This window comes from Tachypleus tridentatus, chromosome 2 (assembly GCF_004210375.1).
Source record: "Tachypleus tridentatus isolate NWPU-2018 chromosome 2, ASM421037v1, whole genome shotgun sequence".
Lineage (NCBI taxonomy): Eukaryota > Metazoa > Arthropoda > Merostomata > Xiphosura > Limulidae > Tachypleus > Tachypleus tridentatus.
In genome coordinates, this window is record NC_134826.1 from 152,493,558 (window position 1) to 152,518,490 (window position 24,933).

At 33.7% G+C, this 24,933-nt stretch overlaps 1 protein-coding gene across 1 annotated transcript in view; it reads right to left on the reverse strand.

The window, feature by feature from the left end:
* The window catches only part of LOC143245648 (bridge-like lipid transfer protein family member 1), a 225,671-nt gene that overhangs the window by 64,740 nt on the left and 135,998 nt on the right, over positions 1-24,933 (reverse strand). Inside the window, 7 exon segments of the mRNA XM_076491997.1 lie at positions 2,905-3,096; positions 3,391-3,579; positions 5,772-5,891; positions 9,088-9,191; positions 11,582-11,705; positions 19,341-19,483; positions 20,224-20,417. Of these exon segments, the coding sequence (XP_076348112.1) occupies positions 2,905-3,096; positions 3,391-3,579; positions 5,772-5,891; positions 9,088-9,191; positions 11,582-11,705; positions 19,341-19,483; positions 20,224-20,417 (1,066 nt within the window).

Genomic DNA, 24,933 nt, shown 5'->3' on the forward strand with positions numbered 1-24,933 from the left:
ACAGAAAGGATTACAGTAAAGATGAGATCTAACTGTCATAATGTTGTACTTGTCTCTTATTACAGATCTAACTGTCATAGTGTTGTACTTATCTCTTAGTACAGATCTAACTGTCATAGTGTTGTACTTATCTGTTAGTACAGATCTAACTGTCATAGTGTTGTACTTATCTGTTAGTACAGATCTAACTGTCATAGTGTTGTACTTATCTGTTATTACAGATCTAACTGTCATAGTATTGTACTTATCTGTTATTACAGATCTAACTGTCATAGTGTTGTACTTATCTGTTAGTGCAGATCTAACTGTCATAGTGTTGTACTTATATGTTAGTGCAGATCTAACTGTCAAAGAAAGTTTTAAAAAATTGGAGAGAAAATTAAGAAATGCATAAATATGAGGCAGCAACAGGTTGTGTTAATATAGTTATCCAACAACTGGTTGTGTTCATATAGCAACCAAGAGAACCACAGTTCAGTTATATTCAAGATAACTACTTTACATGCTTAATAAGAAAAGAAATAGTAACCCACAATGTTACATGTACATAAACAGGTAAGAAATAGTAACCCACAATGTTACATGTACATAAACAGGTAAGAAATAGTAACCCACAATGTTACATGTACATAAACAGGTAAGAAATAGTAACCCACAATGTTACATGTACACAATCAGGTAAGAAAGAGTAACCTGACAATGTTACATGTACACAACCAGGTAAGAAAGAGTAACCTGACAATGTTACATGTACAGAATCAGGTAAGAAAGAGTAACCTGACAATGTTACATGTACGCAACCAGGTAAGAAAGAGTAACCTGACAATGTTACATGTACACAACCAGGTAAGAAAGAGTAACCTGACAATGTTACATGTACACAACCAGGTAAGAAAGAGTAACCTGACAATGTTACATGTACACAACCAGGTAAGAAAGAGTAACCTGACAATGTTACTTGTACAGAATCAGGTAAGAAAGAGTAACCTGACAATGTTACATGTACACAACCAGGTACGAAAAAGTAACCTGACAATGTTACATGTACACAACCAGGTAAGAAATAGTAACCCACAATGTTACATGTACACAATCAGGTAAGAAAGAGTAACCTGACAATGTTACTTGTACAGAATCAGGTAAGAAAGAGTAACCTGACAATGTTACATGTACACAACCAGGTACGAAAAAGTAACCTGACAATGTTACATGTACACAACCAGGTAAGAAAGAGTAACCTGACAATGTTACATGTACATAAACAGGTAAGAAATAGTAACCCACAATGTTACATGTACACAATCAGGTAAGAAAGAGTAACCTGACAATGTTACATGTACACAACCAGGTAAGAAAGAGTAACCTGACAATGTTACATGTACACAACCAGGTAAGAAAGAGTAACCTGACAATGTTACATGTACACAACCAGGTAAGAAAGAGTAACCTGACAATGTTACATGTACAGAATCAGGTAAGAAAGAGTAACCTGACAATGTTACATGTACGCAACCAGGTAAGAAAGAGTAACCTGACAATGTTACATGTACACAACCAGGTAAGAAAAAGTAACCTGACAATGTTACATGTACACAATCATGTGAGAAGGAGTAACCTAACAACATTACATGTACACAATCAGGCAAGAAGGAGTAATTAACAATGTTACATGTACACAACCAGGTAAGAAAGAGTAACCTGACAATGTTACTTGTACAGAATCAGGTAAGAAAGAGTAACCTGACAATGTTACATGTACACAACCAGGTAAGAAAGAGTAACCTGACAATGTTACATGTACCTAAACAGGTAAGAAAGAGTAACCTGACAATGTTACATGTACAGAATCGGGTAAGAAAGAGTAACCTGACAATGTTACATGTACAGAATCAGGTAAGAAAGAGTAACCTGACAATGTTACATGTACGCAACCAGGTAAGAAAGAGTAACCTGACAATGTTACATGTACACAACCAGGTAAGAAAGAGTAACCTGACAATGTTACATGTACACAATCATGTGAGAAGGAGTAACCTAACAACATTACATGTACACAATCAGGCAAGAAGGAGTAATTAACAATGTTACATGTACACAACCAGGTAAGAAAGAGTAACCTGACAATGTTACTTGTACAGAATCAGGTAAGAAAGAGTAACCTGACAATGTTACATGTACACAACCAGGTAAGAAAGAGTAACCTGACAATGTTACATGTACCTAAACAGGTAAGAAAGAGTAACCTGACAATGTTACATGTACACAATCAGGTAAGAAAGAGTAACCTGACAATGTTACATGTACACAATCATGTGAGAAGGAGTAACCTAACAACATTACATGTACACAATCAGGCAAGAAGGAGTAATTAACAATGTTACATGTACACAACCAGGTAAGAAAGAGTAACCTGACAATGTTACATGTACACAACCAGGTAAGAAAGAGTAACCTGACAATGTTACATGTACACAACCAGGTAAGAAAGAGTAACCTGACAATGTTACATGTACCTAAACAGGTAAGAAAGAGTAACCTGACAATGTTACATGTACACAATCAGGTAAGAAAGAGTAACCTGACAATGTTACATGTACATAAACAGGTAAGAAATAGTAACCCACAATGTTACATGTACACAATCAGGTAAGAAAGAGTAACCTGACAATGTTACATGTACACAACCAGGTAAGAAAGAGTAACCTGACAATGTTACATGTACACAATCATGTGAGAAGGAGTAACCTAACAACATTACATGTACACAATCAGGTAAGAAGGAGTAATTAACAATGTTACATGTACACTAAAAACAATGAAATAATATGTATAGAGAGTAAACGCTCCTAGTACAAATGGTAAATTCATGGCACTTAATTAACAACACCAAAACATTAAAGTAACCTCCTTAAGACTGCTTCATCTTCTTTGGATGGATCCTTGGTGTGCAATACACATTTCCCACTGTTAAAAAACACTTGTATATCCAGCTCAAAGTCAATATTTGGTTCTACTGGAGGTTGCTTGAAAGAGCTCACTCCACTACTGGTTGCCCCCGGAGTAGCATATCCTGTCTTTTTGGTGTCCCCAGGTGACCTGAACCAATGAATAAACGTTTTAAGCCTTCAGAATAAACTCAAGCAAGTATAAACAGACCTTAGGGGAAATATAGTCACATTTATTATCTAAAATTAAACTTTTATGTGACTCAATCTTCAGTTTAGAATACAAGTATTTGCAATCCAAAATACAATGTTTTCACGTTTCTAATTTTTAATTATTCTATTTCTTTCTTCTAATCTCAGCCTGAACTGGATTTGAAGACCAGTTGTTTTGAAATATTTTATACAAATTATAATATTATAATTTGAAGTTTGTTGAAACACTTACTTTGAAACTTGTGACTGACCATCTATTTTAGGAACTGCGTGAAGAGATCGTATTGTATGTGGAGAAGACAGACTTTTAGGTAATGGCAATGGTGAATTATCTCCAGTTGGAGATGGTGTAGGGGTGTTGGTACAAAGCTCATCTTCAGCTGACAAACTTGGAGAAAATACACTATCCAAAGAAAGTTCTCTGCAAAAGAAAACATAACCAAATTTAACTGTCCAGTTTAACAGAAATTCTTGTGATTTTAGTATTTATAAATAAATACAAGTTTCTTAAGTTGTGGTATTTAACTCTTTCAGCTAATAGCTCACATTTAGTGCTTACAGAGTAGTTTAATATATTGTCTAAAGTTCACCAACCACTAGTAGACATTAAAAAAATATCACAATATCATAAGAGGTTATAATAATTTTAATCACACCTTACAAATTAATTGCAAAAAAACTTTTTGTATGAAATTGTGTCATCTAAAACTATTTAAAAATAAAACATGAAACTCCAAATTTTAAAGATCATCTTCATATTTATACTTCAACAAGTTTGAAACACTATAACAATGGAAAAATCCATGATGTCAGAAAAACTCCAAAATGTGAGAATTTGGAAAAATGAACCTTTCTTCTTCAGGAGTAAGCTGGAAATGAGTGATATATAAGGTATACCTATGTGTTTCAGTAAAAAAAAAGGTGACACCTGGAGACAAACTGAAAAATAGTTGTTAAGCTAATTTTCTCAAATAAATAATAAATTCACACTACAAGACAGAAATAAGCAAAGAAAAAAATTATTTTTCTAATAGAGGAGAAATCAATTATCAGAGATCACTGATTCCAGGATTTAGATTGATTTCACAAGGTTCAACAGTGTTTTGGTTAGTGTTCCAATCAGTTTCTTTTATCTCTCTATCAGCTTTAGTTTTAAATCCTGTTTTAATGCCTATGAGAATAACATTGTTAATGGAATGACTGGGTTGGTTAAAACATTGAGCAACAAGGAGATCTTTACTGGTGTTAATAGAATATTTATGGTTGTTTAAATGTTCTCTGAAAATTGTTTGTGTATGTTCTACATACTAGTGTTTAAAATAAATGGTATTTTGTGTATGACAGGTGATTTCTTTGGAACTTAAAATTTCTTTGGTTGTGCTTGTCAGAAAATGAGTCGGTAGTCTCTTATCACTTGCCATACCCAACATGAGACACATTTCAAACAGTACGTGGAGAAATATACTAAACATAAGACAAGAAGGTCTACATATATCATCACTCATTTGATTAGACCATTCATAGTTTGCCCTGAAAAACAATGGAAAAGCACAGTTGTTTCTTTGTAACTAAGAAATTCAATTTAATTAAAGACACGTGGTAAAAACAAAAGATCCAAAAAAGGAACAAATAATTTGTAGCTATTTTAATTTAAATGTTTATAGATAACACAAGCTTAATGGTAGAGTTTATATGATGAAGCAATGTTTAATAAATGTAATTTAAGTTTTTATATTTTTGGAAAGTAGAACATACATAAACTTAGATATATAACTGCTTATTACTTGACTATTTATATGTTGTTGTTCGAGAGCAAAGTCACACAATATGCTGTATTTGCTCTATGATTTACCATTATAAATCTCTAAAGTTACAACTCACTTAGAGGATAAATACATATATTTGTGGCAGCTCATACTTAGTGAGCACACCTGTTATATACTTCAGAAATAAGACAGACAGAGACCTAGCAGTTTAACCATTTATATTATGGATAAATTAGGCTTAGAGAACATAACTGTTATATACTTTAGAAATTAATTAGATAAAGACCTTGTGGTTTAGTTAGTAATATTCTGGTTAAATTAGGCTCAGTGAACATAGAATTCATATATTTCAGAAATATGACAGATAAAGACCTTGTGGTTTAACCAGTTATATTCTGGATAAATTAGGCTTAGTGAACATAACTGTTATATACTTTAGAAATAAATCAGATAAAGACCTTGTGGTTTAATTAGTAATATTCTCGTTACATTAGGCTCAGTGAACATAAAATTTATATACTTCAGAAATAAGACAGATAAAGACCTTGTGGTTTAACCAGATATATTCTGGACAAATTAGGCTAAATGAACATAAGTCAGTATATTATTCAAAAGTAAGACTTATATAAAATAGTTATGACTTAACCAGTTACATTTTGGGGATGTTATAATTAGTTTAGGGAATGGGTCACATTCTTAAAAAATAATACTAATGCAAATTACTTACTTAACAATATATATTCTGGAGCAATTCAAACTATGCTTTAAAAGAGATACATTGGATAAATAAGACATTAACAACATACATCCATAAAACTAACAGCTAACCAATATAGTCCAGACTTACTTGTGGACAATTGCTTTCTCTGGCACACTGAGATCAGACATGTCTAGGGATGCAGTTCGGATATGGGAATGAGTAGGAGAGCTATCTAAACTGGTGGGTGAGGGTAACGTGTTCAGTACACTAAGGAAGAAGAATAACCACTTGTTTAATAAACACTATCTACTTAACACTAAAACATTTACTGGTAACTACCCTCCATCAACCACTTGTTTAATAAACACTGTCCACTTAACACTGAAACATTTACTGGTAACTACCCTCTATCAACCACTTGTTTAATAAACACTATCTACTTAACACTAAAACATTTACTGGTAACTACCCTCCATCAACCACTTGTTTAATAAACACTGTCCACTTAACACTAAAACATTTACTGGTAACTACCCTCCATCAACCACTTGTTTAATAAACACTATCTACTTAACACTAAAACATTTACTGGTAACTACCCTCCATCAACCACTTGTTTAATAAAACACTGTCCACTTAACACTAAAACATTTACTGGTAACTACCCTCCATCAACCACTTGTTTAATAAACACTATCTACTTAACATTAAAACACTCACTGGTAACTATCCTCTATCAACCACTTGTTTAATAAAACACTGTCCACTTAACACTAAAACACTTATTGGTAACTACCCTCCATCAATCACTTGTTTAATAAAACACTGTCCACTTAACACTAAAACACTTATCGGTAATTACCCTCTATCAACCACTTGTTTAATAAAACACTACCACTTAACATTAAAACACTTATTGGTAACTACCCTCTATCAACCACTTGTTTAATAAACACTATCTACTTAACACTAAAACATTTACTGGTAACTACCCTCCATCAACCACTTGTTTAATAAACACTATCTACTTAACACTAAAACATTTACTGGTAACTACCCTCCATCAACCACTTGTTTAATAAACACTATCTACTTAACACTAAAACATTTACTGGTAACTACCCTCTATCAACCACTTGTTTAATAAAACACTGTCCACTTAACACTGAAACATTTACTGGTAACTACCCTCTATCAACCACTTGTTTAATAAACACTATCTACTTAATACTAAAACATTTACTGGTAACTACCCTCTATCAACCACTTGTTATATAAAACACTGTCCACTTAACACTAAAATACTTATTGGTAACTACCCTCTATCAATCACTTGTTTAATAAAACACTGTCCACTTAACACTAAAACACTTATTGGTAACTACGCTCCATCAAACACTTGTTTAATAAAACACTGTCCACTTAACACTAAAACACTTATTGGTAACTACCATCTATCAACCACTTGTTTAATAAAACACTGTCCACTTAACACTAAAACACTTATTGGTAACTACCCTCTATCAACCACTTATTTAATAAAACACTGTCTACTTAACACTAAAACATTTACTGGTAACTACCCTCCATCAACCACTTGTTTAATAAACACTGTCCACTTAACACTGAAACATTTACTGGTAACTACCCTCTATCAACCACTTGTTTAATAAACACTATCTACTTAATACTAAAACATTTACTGGTAACTACCCTCTATCAACCACTTGTTATATAAAACACTGTCCACTTAACACTAAAATACTTATTGGTAACTACCCTCTATCAATCACTTGTTTAATAAAACACTGTCCACTTAACACTAAAACACTTATTGGTAACTACGCTCCATCAAACACTTGTTTAATAAAACACTGTCCACTTAACACTAAAACACTTATTGGTAACTACCATCTATCAACCACTTGTTTAATAAAACACTGTCCACTTAACACTAAAACACTTATTGGTAACTACCCTCTATCAACCACTTATTTAATAAAACACTGTCCACTTAACACTAAAACACTTATTGGTAACTACCATCTATCAACCACTTGTTTAATAAAACACTGTCCACTTAACACTAAAACACTTATTGATAATTACCCTTTATCAACCACTTGTTTAATAAAACACTGTCCACTTAACACTAAAACACTTATTGGTAACTACCCTCCATCAACCATTTGTTTAATAAAACACTACCACTTAACATTAAAACACTTATTGGTAACTACCCTCCATCAATCACTTGTTTAATAAACACTACCACTTAACACTAAAACACTTATCAGTAATTACCCTCTATCAACCACTTGTTTAATAAAACACTGTCCACTTAACACTAAAACACTTATTGGTAACTACCCTCCATCAACCACTTGTTTAATAAAACACTGTCCACTTAACACTAAAACACTTATTGGTAATTACCCTTTATCAACCACTTGTTTAATAAAACACTACCACTTAACACTAAAATACTTACTGGTAACTACCCTCCATCAACCACTTGTTTAATAAAACACTACCACTTAACACTAAAACACTTATTGGTAACTACCCTCCATCAACCACTTGTTTAATAAAACACTGTCCACTTAACACTAAAACACTTATTGGTAACTACCCTCCATCAACCACTTGTTTAATAAAACACTGTCCACTTAACACTAAAACACTTATTGGTAACTACCCTCCATCAACCACTTGTTTAATAAAACACTACCACTTAACACTAAAACACTTACTGGTAACTACCCTCCATCAACCACTTGTTTAATAAAACACTACCACTTAACACTAAAATACTTACTGGTAACTACCCTCCATCAACCACTTGTTTAATAAAACACTACCACTTAACACTAAAACACTTATTGGTAACTACCCTCCATCAACCACTTGTTTAATAAAACACTACCACTTAACACTAAAACACTTATCAGTAATTACCCTCTATCAACCACTTGTTTAATAAAACACTGTCCACTTAACACTAAAACACTTATTGGTAATTACCCTCCATCAACCACTTGTTTAATAAAACACTGTCCACTTAACACTAAAACACTTATTGGTAATTACCCTTTATCAACCACTTGTTTAATAAAACACTGTCCACTTAACACTAAAACACTTATCGGTAATTACCCTCCATCAACCACTTGTTTAATAAAACACTGTCCACTTAACACTAAAACACTTATTGGTAATTACCCTTTATCAACCACTTGTTTAATAAAACACTGTCCACTTAACACTAAAACACTTATCGGTAACTACCCTCTATCAACCACTTGTTTAATAAAACACTGTCCACTTAACACTGAAACACTTAAGTCTGGATTGTGAATCTCATTTTATAGACTAAATTATAAACACACAAATAACATTTCAAACCATAATGAAAGAGTTAACCATATAATAAGACATGCAAAAACCTTTATAAGGTACGTACTTTTTCTTACCAACCACTTCAGGCAAGATCAAAGATAAAGGTTGGACAGGAGTGCCACTAGTACAAGTTCCTAGTCCCAGCTTATCTTTGATAGAGCTTGCTTGCTGTGAATTATAGAAAACAGCTTTAGTTCTATGTTGGAAACTGCACTATCAATAAATCTAGGTTACTGTTGCTAACTTCTAACAATAAGAGAATTAAGGAAAGAGAGTGTAAAATTTTTATATAAAAATGTTTGTCTAAAAATCAGGGCTTCAATAACATGTGAAGTATAGTTTTCATTTTTACATAAAACTTCTACAAAGTTGTCAATTCCAGAATTAGATGAATACATTGAGAAATGTTTTACTTTAATACTATAACTGCTAATAACCTGAAACACATAGAACACTGGAAATACTAATTTTGTGTCTACCTATCATTAGGGAGAAATGGCTGACACATGATGGTATAAATTTACCATCACGTTTGATCGACCTACAAGAACCTAATGTCTTCATCCTGCTGGGGTTTCACATATCAAACTCAGGTTGGATACTGGATGAATATAATGTTAATATCATGACATCTACACCAAGCTCTCTAGTAGAAACTGGGATTACATTATATGAGAAGGAGCTTCACAGAAACTAGATATTGTATTTTACAACACTTAGAACACCAACTGAATTAGATATTGTATTTTACAACACGTAGAACACCAACTGAACTAGATATTGTATTTTACAACACTTAGAACACCAACTGAATTAGATATTGTATTTTACAACACGTAGAACACCAACTGAACTAGATATTGTATTTTACAACACTTAGAACACCAACTGAACTAGATATTGTATTTTACAACACTTAGAACACCAACTGAACTAGATATCACCTTGTTTTATGACATTTAAAACACCAACTGAATTAAATATCATTGTGTTTTATGACACTTAAACACCAAGTGAATCAGATATCATTGTATTTTACAACACTTAGAACACCAACTGAACTAGATATCACCTTGTTTTATGACATTTAAAACACCAACTGAATTAAATATCATTGTGTTTTATGACACTTAAACACCAAGTGAATCAGATATCATTGTATTTTACAACACTTAGAACACCAACTGAACTAGATATCACCTTGTTTAATGACATTTAAAACACCAACTGAATTAGATATCATTGTGTTTTATGACACTTAAACACCAAGTGAATCAGATATCCTTGTATTTTACAACACTTAGAACACCAACTGAACTAGATATCACCTTGTTTTATGACATTTAAAACACCAACTGAATTAGATATCATTGTGTTTTATGACACTTAAACACCAAGTGAATCAGATATCATTGTATTTTACAACACTTAGAACACCAACTGAACTAGATATCACCTTGTTTAATGACATTTAAAACACCAACTGAATTAGATATCATTGTGTTTTATGACACTTAAACACCAAGTGAATCAGATATCATTGTATTTTATGACACTTAAACACCAAGTGAATCAGATATCATTGTATTTTACAACACTTAGAACACCAACTGAACTAGATATCACCTTGTTTTATGACATTTAAAACACCAACTGAATTAGATATCACCTGGTTTTATGACATTTAAAACACCAACTGAATTAGATATCATTGTGTTTTATGACACTTAAACACCAAGTGAATCAGATATCATTGTATTTTACAACACTTAGAACACCAACTGAACTAGATATCACCTTGTTTAATGACATTTAAAACACCAACTGAATTAGATATCATTGTGTTTTATGACACTTAAACACCAAGTGAATCAGATATCATTGTATTTTACAACACTTGGAACACCAACTGAACTAGATATCACCTTGTTTTATGACATTTAAAACACCAACTGAATTAGATATCATTGTATTTTACAACACTTAGAACACCAACTGAACTAGATATCATTGTATTTTACAACACTTAGAACACCAACTGAACTAGATATCATTGTATTTTACAACACTTAGAACACCAACTGAACTAGATATCACCTTGTTTTATGACATTTAAAACACCAAGTGAATTAGATATCATTGTATTTTACAACAGAACACCAACTGAACTAGATATCACCATGTTTTACGAGATTTAGACCACAAACTGATCAATATATCACCTCATTTTATGACTTTTAGAACATCACTTGGTTTTATCGGATTTATAATACAAACTGAACTAGATTTCACGTTTTATGACAAAACACCAAATGACAAACAAAAATATAAAGGCCTGAGAAGAAGTGGTTGAATATAAAACTGAAAATAAATTTATATACCATGTATACATTCTTAGGGTTATTTTAAATTTCTGTACAAGAAAAATTAATTCTAACTTAAAAGAACATTGGTGTATTGATGCTGTTTACAGACAACAAAGCATGTTGACGCTTCTCATCTTTATGTTAATGTATATTCTACAGTATTATATGCATTCTTCTAATTGTTATGCTTACTTTTACACTTTGTTTTCTCAATTTCTTGATCCAGTCTCTCCGGAAATCATTAAAGACAGCAGCTTCCAGCTCCTGGAGACGTCTCATCTCATGCTGGATTGTGTTCTGGCTTGCACCAAGTAACCTTTTTCAAAGAGAAGTAACATATATGTAACTAAAGAAACAATTAATAAATAGGTACAGCGATTCAGAATAAAAACTTATCACAATTAAAATGATATATATAAATTACAAGTTGTATAATGAGCTACTCGGTAAACTAATGTTTTTGTTAGTTAATCTTTGTAGGAACTTCAACTGGTTTCATTCTTATTCAATCATATCAAAAACATCACACAATTCCACTAGTTAGTCTGTAGCTTAGGAAAATCACACATGTAGTTCTTTAGTTTACTGTCATTAGTAATTGTGTAAACTTCCATACAATTCATGGTTGGTCATCATCAAACATTCTTGTACAACATAAAACATAAGATAAATATTTCAGATGTTACTTGAAATTTTACTATTAAATCAAACAAAACAGAGAAAAAAAATATTCAGGGATATAAAAAATAAAAATGGAAATAATGTAACTCTCTTTTTAAAATATTGTTCAGAAATAGCAGAGAAATCACTGAAATAAATAAATTTCAGAGTTTCTGAAATAAGTTCGAGATCTGGACTTGAAGAATAAGATGCATGTAAACTAATACAGGTGCACCAACCAGACTGGAAGATACAAAGGAACGTGTTTCTACAAGATTACAATAAAACATATATAGCTGTTTTGTAGACCAGATAAATAAAAAAGATATCTTTTTAAAGTCCATAGAAATTCCTTGAAGTCCAGGCATCTTCAATATCGTAATAGATATGTACTGACACTGAATCTAACTTTATGAATTTTTCTGTAATCTTTACAAAGAAAATACAGAGGTCATTGTATACGTTATATTAAAACAACATTAGAGCATCACTGTGTCATTACAGTCCATGTCGCTATATCTAGTTATGTTCAACTTGATTGGTTGGTTGGTTGATTTAGTGTTTTACAGCACAAGACACCACCAAACTTCAACAAACCATGGCTGAACCCACAGAGTCACCTGATTTTGAACTATCTGTATAAATAGTAATGGAAGGATGGTTCAAAAGTTGTTCAGCAAATAGTAGACAGTATTTCCAATTGGGAGTGTCTACTTTTCTCAGATGACTTAAAGGTGCAGAAAGCCCCAGTGTAGAGCTGAAGTTCTTGATGATGAATAGGATCTAGCATCTTTAAGGCTGATGGTCTAGCAGAGCCATAGACCAGTGATCCACAGTCGAGTTTCAATTGAATAAGAGCACGATATATCTTTAGCACAGAACATCGATCCACTCCCCAAGTGGTGGAAGAGAGAACATGGAGGATGTTCAGTGCTCTTATATATTTGACTCATAGCTGCTTGATGTGTGGGATAAAGGTCAGCTTACTGTCAAAGATAAGCCCCAAGAACTTAGTCTCAGGGACCACAGGCCACACAACGTCACTGATACGGAGTTCAGGATCAGGGTGAATACCCTGTTGGTGGCAAAAGTGTATGGAAACAGGTTTAGATAGAGAAAAGGTAAAGCCGTTTGCTGTGGTCCAGTTCAGTAAACAATTGAGGTCAGTCTGTAGCTGCCGCTCAATATACTTCATGTTCAATGACTGACGTGAGATGTGAAAGCCATCGACATAGAGCCCGTTTGCAACAGTAAGAGGGAGTTGTTCAGTGATGGCATTAATCTTTATACTGAAAAGTGTGACACTCAAAACACAGCCCTGAGGGACTCCAAGTTCCTGGAGAAAAGAACGGGAAGGTGTCGAACCCACAAAAACTCAGAATCTCCTGTCCATTAAAAAAGTTTTGGCCACGTAACCCATATGTATGGAGGTTTTGCAAAATGCCATACCTCTGTGTTGTATCATAAGCCTTCTCAATGTCAAAGAATATTGAAACAAGATGTTGCCGTTTGAGAAAGGCTTCTCTGATTGATGTTTCAAGTCAAATCAGATGGTCCATGGTGAAGCGCTGTCGTCAGAACCCACACAGGGTGGGCAAGAGGAGGTTGTTTGATTAGAGAAACCAAACAAGACGAGCATTAACCATCCTCTCTAAGGTCTTACAGAGACAGCTTGTCAAAGCAATTGGATGGTAGTTTGAAGGAATCTTGGGATCCTTCCCAGGCTTGGAGACAGGTAGAACAATAGCCTGGTGCCAGGCATCAGAAAAAACATTCTCCTGCCAGATCCAGCTAAAAACAATCAGAAGAACATCAAGAAAAGCAGGAGATAGATGGCACAGCATCTGATTGTGTATATCATTAGGTCCAACTGATGTGCTGCCAGACTGATGAAGGGCCAGTTTGAGTTCCACCAGTGTAATGGGACGATTATAGTCATTGAGACAATCATCTTGAAAGGAAAGAGGTGATTGCTCTGACCAAGTCTTGATGGCTAAGAAGATGGAAGAAGAAGCAGAAGTGCTAGATACCTGGCAAAAGCTTTCACTTAGAGTATTGGCATTGGTCTGGGTATCAGCTACCTCCTGGCCATCAGAGAGCAAGATCAAGAGGGGGACAAAGTTATACTGTCCATTGAACTTTCGAATCTTGTTCCATATGACTTTGGAACTGGTGGTAGAAAATATGGTGGTTGTGAACTTAATCCAAGATTCCTTCTGAGTTTGACATCTTACCCATCGAGCATGTGCATGGGCCTGCAGGAAAGCGATGTGGTTCGAGAGTGTGGGATATTGATGGAAAGTATCCCAGGCTTGTTTATGAGCCTTCTGTGCCATGTGGAAGGCAGGATTCCACCATGGATGAGGATATAGTGGAAAGCGTGTCAAGGTTTTAGGAATACATTGAGCAGCTGCTTGTATAATACAGTCAGTTACTGCTGCCACACAGTTGTCTATTGATGGCTTACAGATAATGGCAGGATCAAGTTCTGTGAGAGCAGTGAAAGAGGGCCAGTTTGCCTGATCCAGCTTCCACCAGGGCACATGGGTCAGGTGGCATCACCCATGGCCAGTTTCTCTCAAGATTATAAGAAAATGATCACTGCCTCGTGGGTTATTGTCAATCCTCCATGTAAAATGGGAAAATAATGAAGGGGAACAAATTGAGAGATTAATAGCAGTAAAGGACTGACTAAGTGCATGAAAATAAGAAGAAGAACCAGTATTGAAAAGAAAAAGGTTGTGATCAGAGAGCATATGCTATACAGAGTGACCCCTCCTATCAATATCAGCACTTCCCCAGAGGGGATGATGTCCATTAAAGCCTATCAAGATGAGAAAGGGAAATGGCAACTGTTCAATGAGAGCATCAAGGTCTGATAGATCATATGTCTCTCCAGGTGACAGGTAGAGAGAACAAACAGTGATGGTATGACCCAAGGAAACATGGATGGCTACGGCCTCCAAGGGTGTGTTGAGTGGCAAAGACAGGGTGGGCACATGCTGAAGAACCAACAGTGCCACCCCTCCATTACACAGCCTGTCATTTCTGTATAAAGAAAACTGCCAAAAATGACTGTATCAGCAGGTTTCAGAAATGTTTTGGGTAAGGAAAAACAAACAGGATGCTAGGAAGCAATCAGTGTTTCGATGTCACCCAGACTAGAATGTAAACCTTGACAGTTTCATTGTATCAGGGTTGCCATTTTTATTTATGTGTAGGCGAATTGGGTGGAGAACAATTCTGTTTACGACCACGTTTTTTTTTTCCTTTTTTTTTCCTGGGTCGATTGAGCAGGTCTTTGCATTTGAAAGGGGATTCGGAGACTGAGGACGGAACGAATGATTGTTTTGCATCTTGGGATGAGAGAAGAAGATGTATCCAAGGAAACGCCTGTACCTCGAACCAAATGATGTGGATCTTGAGGTTTGGTGGAATGTATATAAAGGACATAAATAGATGTTGAAGTTGATTCATTAACTTTTTTACCATGGAGGTCAAAAAACTTTTCATTTGTTTGTAGAACGATTCTTTAGGAGGCACAGAGAGATCTGTCTGCACTCCCACAGTAGTTGTGGGCAAGAATAAAAGTAGGATGGGTGAGAGCCATTGCAATTGATGAAATGAGGTTCTGTTTTACATTCGTGGGTATCATGGTCCTTGCCACTGCAATGAGCACACGTCAAGGAACCACAACATGATGTCTTGGAGTGACCAAACTGTTGACACTAATAACATTGGAGAGGGTTTGGAATGTATGACCATACTCTGCAATTAAGATAACCTGCTTTGTTGGTGGCAGGCAGACATGGAGACGTAAATGTGAGAATGAGAACATTGGTCGGCACCATAATTCCATCTTTGCGAGTGGAGATACGCCTCACTGCAGAAACTCCTTGAGTGGAGAACCAGTGAGAATCTCCGACTCTAGGATGTTCTTCAAATCACTCTCAACAATAACTCCTCATGATGAATTCAAAGTAGCATGAGGTGTAACCTCAATAGGCATATCCCCAATTGCCTTTGAATGCAAGAGGAGTTCACTATGTTGAAATGTAGATGTTTCCACCAATATATCACCAGATCAAAGCTTCTTCACTGACTATGGAGAGCCAGCAAATCCCTCTAGTCCCTTCTGAATGAAAAAGAGAGACATTTGCCCTAAAGGTTTGTCTGAAAGTGAGTGCAATATAAGAAAATGAGGTACAACAGGTGGTACAGATGGTGAGGATTGCTGCTAAGAATCTTAAAGACGTGGTCGTTTAGTTATGGACTGTTTTTTCAATATTTTATTAAGATTTTAATTGGAGTATCCATAATAAAGAAAGAAAATTTTGGTGCCCACTAACCTCACCCACCATGGAGTCCTATGAGGGGACACACTACAATGTCAAACAAGGACACTGCAGTAACACCAGGGTTTCATGAGCACTATACCCAAACACCAGTATCAAATATGTCCACAACAACTGTTGAGAACATCCATCACTGGTATTTGGTTGACTCTAGTCCGAGTGAACCAGCCGACTGACCCAAGGGGGACCACTCCAAGGCTGCCCGTCTACAGGAATTCAAGGCCAAAGTGGTGTGTTAGGTTGGACTCTCAACTATCAGAATCCTCAACTCCCCTTCACAGGTTGCCATGCACGGCAAACACGTGGGTGGATGTTTAAATCCCAGAGGAGTTAACTGAAAGAACAAAACCTTCCCTGGGAGGTCCCCTCACTCACGCACAGGAATCCACACCGAGGGGTAAACTTGATAACTGTGAATTTTGAAAACAGCCTTGCACCATAGTTTCTGCAACAAAATGTTCAGTCAAAAGGGTGTCATGTTTCAAGCACCTAACTTCCCTCTGTGGACTTTCCACAATTCATTTACCGTATGAAGACAAGGGCTTCCTAGTGCTTATTACAACAATCCACACAAATACAAAAGTGTAGCATCTGGAAACTAGTTTTATATCTCTTCACAATGAAAAACACGATCCTATATTTCCTTCCCATCTGCTTAAGCAAAACAATGATCGAATGAAGTGTGTTACTGGAAGCCTTATATTGGTGATATCATACCCTGCTGCCTCAATCCCAGGCAGAGGTCATTCTTCATGATGTTGAATACTACTCAATGGGAAGTGTAGATGGTTTCTGTTACCAACCTTCATGCTTGTGAATTCTTATGCCTCAAAGACCACACACTTTCTTTATCAAAAAAGTGATATGATTACTGCAGGTCTCTTTCTGAATGGTCCTGGTACACTTAGTTGATCTATATTTCTTTGTTCTTCAATGGCATTATGTACAAAATATATCTCCATGTTGTAAATTCTAAGTCCCCAACCTGAACACATCTTTATGAATATTTTGCATATGAAAGGACTATTCCAAAATAAATCACTATCAATAAAAAAACAAAACAAAGTAAAAAATGTAGTTCTTATACAATCCTTTCCAATATTACTTTATATTAACCTGCTTTTCTTATGAGTTGCTAATTTCTACGTTCAAATTCACTTCCATATAGCATACTCAACCACCTGTAATCACTATTAAAACATATTATTATAATACTAAAGATCAACAATGCCATTCTAACGATGTAATAATAAACAAAAATATTAATGAATCTTATGGAAATAAATATTTTCAAACATCTTCCCTTCATTCTGCATATTCAGCTCTTTGGTATGTATTCATTTCTATCTTATCAACAGAAGAGATGTAACAAGATGAATTATGTTTAATATAACTAAACACGTACACAGGGTGCTCACAAGTATTGTGTTTAATATAACTAAACACTTACACACGGTGCTCACAAGTATTGTGTTTAATATAACTAAACACTTACACAGGGTGCTCACAAGTATTGTGTTTAATATAACTAAACACGTACACAGGGTGCTCACAAGTATTGTGTTTAATATAACTAAACACGTACACAGGGTGCTCACAAGTATTGTGTTTAATATAACTAAACAACACAGGGTGCTCACAAGTATTGGTTTAATATAACTAAACAGCACACAGGGTGCTCACAAGTATTGTTTAATATAACTAAACACAAGTATTGTGTTTAATATAACTAAACACACACAGGGTGCTCACAAGTATTGTGTTTAATATAACTAAACATGTACACAGGGTCATCACAAGTATTGTGTTTAATATAACTAAACACGTACACAGGGTACTCACAAGTATTGTGTTTAATATAACTAAACATGTACACAGGGTGCTCATAAGTATTGTGTTTAATATAACTAAACATGTACACAGAGAACTCACAAGTATTGTGTTTAATATAACTAAACATGTACACAGGGTGCTCACAAGTACTGTGTTTAATATAACTAAACATGTACACAGAGAACTCACAAGTATTGTGTTTAATATAATTAAACATGTACACAGAGAACTCACAAGTATTGTGTTTAATATAACTAAACATGTACACAGAGAACTCAAGTATTATGTTTAATACAACTAAACATGTACACAGAGAACTCACAAGTATTGTGTTTAATATAACTAAACATGTACACAGAGAACTCACAAGTATTGTGTTTAATATAACTAAACACATACACAGGGTGCTCACAAGTATTGTGTTTAATATAACTAAACACGTACACAGAGAACTCACAAGTATTATGTTTAATATAACTAAACACATGCCCAGATTGATCATGTGTGTTAGGATAATATAACTAAACACATGCCCAGATTGATCATGTGTGTTAGGATAATATAACTAAACACATGCCCAGGCTGATCATGAGTGTTAAATTAATATAATTAAACATACCCAGAATGATCATGTGTGTTAGGTTAATATAACTAAACACATCCCCAGATTGATCATGCGTGTTAGGTTAATATAACTAAACACATGCCCAGATTCATCATGAGTGTTAGGTTAATATAACTAAACACATGCCCAGATTCATCATGAGTGTTAGGTTAATATAACTAAACACATGCCCAGATTCATCATGAGTGTTAGGTTAATATAACTAAACACATGCCCAGATTGATCATGAGTGTTAGGTTAATATAACTAAACACATGCCCAGATTGATCATGAGTGTTAGGTTAATATAACTAAACACATGCCCAGATTGATCATGAGTGTTAGGTTAATATAACTAAACACATGCCCAGATTCATCATGAGTGTTAGGTTAATATAACTAAACACATGCCCAGATTCATCATGAGTGTTAGGTTAATATAACTAAACACATGCCCAGGGTGCTCATGATTTTCAAATTCTACTTAACAGTAGATTACCTCAGATCATTGATAATCTTAGCTTGTTCATTCATCTCCTTCTCAATCAGCCTGGACCTCTTTTTGGCATCCATGTTTGGATCCAACAAGAAAGATGGCAAAGCTTCTGTTAAAATACTTCCTTTTCGTATTACTACTGGCTCCTAGAGATACCAAAAAAACAACATATAAAAAGAATATCTAGCCAAGCAGGAAAAAATCATAACCAGCACCAACAAGGTATTTAGAAAAAATCATAACCAGCACCAACAAGGTATTTAGAAAAATCATAACGAGCACCAACAAGGTATTTAGAAAAATCACAACAAGCACCAACAAGGTATTTAATAACAAAAACAACAAATATACTTGATGCAAACTGACATGACTGCTATGGAGATATTATATTATTTACAAGCACAAGCCAGTTAATAGATACTGACATATACAGAACTGATGTGGTTACTGTTGTGTTATCATATTATCTACAATCACCAGGCATTTAATAGTTACTAACATATGCAGAACTGATGTGGTTACTGTTGTGTTATCATATTATCTACAATCACCAGGCATTTAATAGTTACTAACATATGCAGAACTGATGTGGTTACTGTTGTGTTATCATATTATCTACAATCACCAGGCATTTAATAGTTACTAACATATGCAGAACTGATGTGGTTACTGTTGTGTTATCATATTATCTACAATCACCAGGCAGTTAATAGTTACTAACCTGAACAGAACTAATATGGCTACTGTCCTAACCTTCCTTTAGGACAGTTTGTAACCTGTACAAAACTAATATGGCTACTGTCCTAACCTTCCTTTAGGACAGTTTGTAACCTGTACAAAACTAATATGGCTACTCTCCTTACCTTCCTTCAGGACAGTTACTAACCTGCACAGAACTAATGTGGCCACTGTCTTGTCCACCCTTCATGCTATCATGATCCACTTCATCTGTCTCTTCTTCTCCTGTCAGTGCTGTCAGAGTCTTAAAGAGTGCAGAAAGTTCCTTTCCAATGCTGGTGTCTACATGAATGTCCACACCTTCCATTTGCCACTGAACATTTAAGATCCACTTGGCATTGCCTGAGTAAATGCAAGACTGAAGTTAGCTAAAAACACTGATGGTTAAAATACGTATCAATAAGATCATAAGATTTACTGAGAAACTATTATAAGTCGAAGGTACCAAGTTTTTAACCAAAGATAATAACTGGTAATTGAATAAGTTCTTGATTATTCAATTTAAGTGAATAAGTTCTTGATTATTCAATTTAAGTGAATAAGTTCTTGATTATTCAATTTAAGTGCCTAATTCTAACAATTTCTTTAAAAATACACCTTTGATTAACTTTCAAGCTAACATGTCTAATTTTATCAGTTTAGTTTCAAATTTAACTGTGCATTCTTCAACAGTAATAAACATTTTTTGGAACATGAATTAGATGGTTTGTAGCTTGATTAAATTCTTCTGGTATCAATATTTAGAAATACCAAAATTAGATAATCTGTTTCTTAAGAAACGTCTTTTGATTTTCATAACTTCTTTATATGAACTTTACACAGTTCAGGATTGTAAGCAACAACTACTGATAGCTGAAAGACTTTAAACTCCATGCCTGAACAAAGAAGGTTCAGTAGCTCAGAGTATGTACAGATATTATTTGTTAGTAACCAAGGCTGATTATTAAACCAAAACACTAGTATTTATGAAGCTTGTTTCTAAATTTCATGCAAAGCTCCACAAGGGTTATCTGAGCTAGCTGTCCCTAATTTAGCAGTGTAAGAGTAGAGAGAAGGCACCTAGTCAACACCACCCACCACCAACTCTTGAGCTACTCTTTTACCAATAAATAGTGGGATTGACCCTCACATGATAAAGCCCCCATGGCTGAAAGGGTATGTTTGATGTCATGAGGATTCAAACCTGTGACCCTTAGATTACGAGTCAAGCGCCTTTACCACCTGACCATGCCAGACATATTTACGATATATACATTTTGTGGATGAAGGAATGCATATTAAACTTCATGCTTTAATATACATTAATCAATGTATATTTCTCCTCAGCTGTTATTTTTTATGCTATTAGGGCTTTATGATGCTATTACGACAATCAATCATTTATTTAATAAAATTATTTCCTGGTGTTGGATATACAAAACTGCTTGGTGTGATAGTTATTGCTTAGTGTGGCTAGTGATCTAATATTTAATGATTTAATTATTTAATATTTTAGCAAGATATCTAAAAGTTAAGTATTTTAACCCTTTCACAATAGGCTTGGTATAATATACAAGGATTTTTCTACACATTTGCGCACGTTACGTCTTTGCATTGTAACTTTTGATACAACATATGTATCTAACAAAATTTGGTAAACTTTTACTAAAGATTACAAGTATTTTGTACACAAGAAGTCAGAGTTTTTAATAAAATATTTTCACTAAAGAATTTGTGAAAATATCAACATGTTTCATTACTAGTACAAGCGTGAAGTCATTTCATGTTATAATTAAAAAAAACTATTGCTCATCCTCAAAATATCAAATATTATTTGTATAATCTATAAAACCTCCTAAACATATTTCAAATGTATGTTTTCAGTAACACATTATAATTTGTTATTTTCTATACTCTAGCTATACGGGGTCTGTCAATTTGACCAATCTCATAACCATCATGCTAAAATGACTACATATTACAATAAGAAAATATAAATGTTTAGTCTAAGTAAGCTTAAGTCTCTAAATACTGTATATTTACATATATATTTATTATTTTTTATGTCTACCTAAAATTACATAACTTGTGTTGATGTGGTGACATATGCAGTAATATAAAACTAATCTTTAGTTTTCCCTGTTTTGGCTGTAATATAAAACTAATCTTTAGTCATCCCTGTTTTGGCTGTGTTTTAGTAGAGTTGTGATTTTATAATATGCAGTCACATTTCAATTATTATACATTATATATGTATATAAATCATTACTATTTAGAAATAAATTATTAAACTTAGTTTACTTAAAGTATAGAACAATAAATCATGAAATAAAGTAAATAATTAACTCTTCTCACTTCGACCTTTGAACTCAGTTGTTGATAAAGATTGGTTGCTAAGCCTTTTAAAATTTTGCACATGGACAAAATTAAACAACTTTTTTTGGAGTTTTATACAGACAGTTGAATAACCAAAAACATAAATAGCTAAACTGATATATTATAAAATTCCATTACAATTTATCAGGTTTTGTAACTAAGATGTATTTAGATTTAAAGAAATAGGGAACTTTGAGCAGACTAAAGATATAATCTACATTATTGAAAACTTGGATTGAAAGAATAAGGTAGACTTTTCAAAGACTAAAATGGCTGATAAACCCTCTCTCTAGAGACAATCTAAGTTGTTGATTGATTATTTACATGTCATATGCTGTAGTTAGAGTAGAAAAGGGACAGTTACACAAAAAATGGAATGAGCTGAACACCGTGTTTGATTCAGTACATATATCAGCAAGATAAAAAGATATGAGGTTCTTATTCTATATTCGTTTTAATTTTAGTTAATAATTTGTACAAAACTATAGACTTAGTGTTTTGACATCACAAACACTTAATTTTAAACAGTGCTGCATTCAACATACCATGTGACTTACTAAAATCTATATTTAGGTGGATTATTTTAAAATTTAATTTTAAATTAAGAAACTAACTTATATATAATATTATTCTTTGAATTATAATCTACAGTTTTATTCCAAACTTATTGGCTTAAACTCACAAAATAGTAGTTCAATTAAATTTTGAATGCAAGTCAACAAATATGATGACATAGCCTTTGACCTGTAACCTGTTGTGAAAGGTTTGAAGATGACAGTTCTAAAACTTCTGTTATACAACTCTGTATAATTGTACATTGTGCTTGCAATTACACTGATGTCTAAGCTTTCCATATTTTCCTGATGTCACATTACTCACATCTTTGGTAATTTTTTCATTACTTTAACTGAGAATTGTTAAATCATTGTGTCATGTAGTTTAGATAAAGTCTGAGGCTCCAGTGAACAAAGTATAAATATAGACAACCAAGCTGGCACATGTAAAAGTACAGTTAGAAAAATGTTAGAAGACATGTTGTTTGAGAATGATAAACTATTACAGGGGATATTGTAAAGTGAGTTTCACTGTGTAATAGAGATAAGGAGAATAATTTATATTCTCAAAGGGTGTTCTAAAGTAACTGAACCAGCCTGAGTGGACTTTGATGAAAAGGAGAGAATTATCAATGTCCTGAATATACATTGTGATGACCACAATGTAATGCAAGTGAATCATTTACTGATTTGTATTTTGATAAAAGAAAATAAAGAAATATAATTCGTCTCCTCAACTGGATTTTAAATTAACTGAATCAGTCTCAGTTGACTTTTGACAAGGAAGGAGAATTAGTTAAAGTTTTAGATACTGTTGTGATATTCATAAAGTAATACATTTTGTACATGAGTTTGACTTGTTTTGAATATATTATTTTAGAACAAGTGGTGTTTGTGCTGTTTGTTTATTGTTTGAATTTTTTGCCAACAATTCACAAACACCTACTGTAGAAGAATCCTTAGGCCACTAATAAATAAAACTCTAACACATGAAGACGAAATTTTTAATTTTTTTTCTAAAAGACTAAATAATGGGATTATTACATCTTAAGAAAATGTAGTACTGAAGAAAACTATGAACTTCATACAGCTTTATGTACAAACAACAAACAATATCACTCGCTGTTTCCTGCAGGAGCTACAATACACTAACAATCTGTGTTTTATACAACAAACTGTTTCCTGTAGAAACAACAATACACTAACAATCTATGTTTTATACAACACAATGTTTCCTGTAGAAGCAACAATACACCAACAATCTGTGTTTTATACAACACACTGTTTCCTGTAGAAGCATCAATACACTAACAGTCTGTGTTTTATACAACACACTGTTTCCTGTAGAAGCAACAATACACTAACAATCTGTGTTTTATACAACACACTGTTTCCTGTAGAAGCAACAATACACTAACAATCTGTGTTTTATACAACACTGTTTCCTGCAGGAGCTACAATACACTAACAATCTGTGTTTTATACAACACACTGTTTCCTGTAGAAGCAACAATACACTAACAATTTGTGTTTTATACAACACACTGTTTCCTGTAGAAACAACAATACACTAACAATCTATGTTTTACACAACACAATGTTTCCTGTTGAAGTAACAATACACTAACAATCTGTGTTTTATACAACACACTGTTTCACGTAGAAGTAACAATACACTAACAGTCTGTGTTTTATACAACACACTGTTTCACGTAGAAGTAACAATACACTAACAATTTGTGTTTTATACAACACACTGTTTCACGTAGAAGTAACAATACACTAACAATCTATGTTTTATACAACACACTGTTTCACGTAGAAGTAACAATACACTAACAGTCTGTGTTTTATACAACACTGTTTCCTGTAGAAACAACAATACATTGACAAAACTATTTTATAAAACTCACCATTTCCTTGAGGACATACTATAGAGTAACAAATTC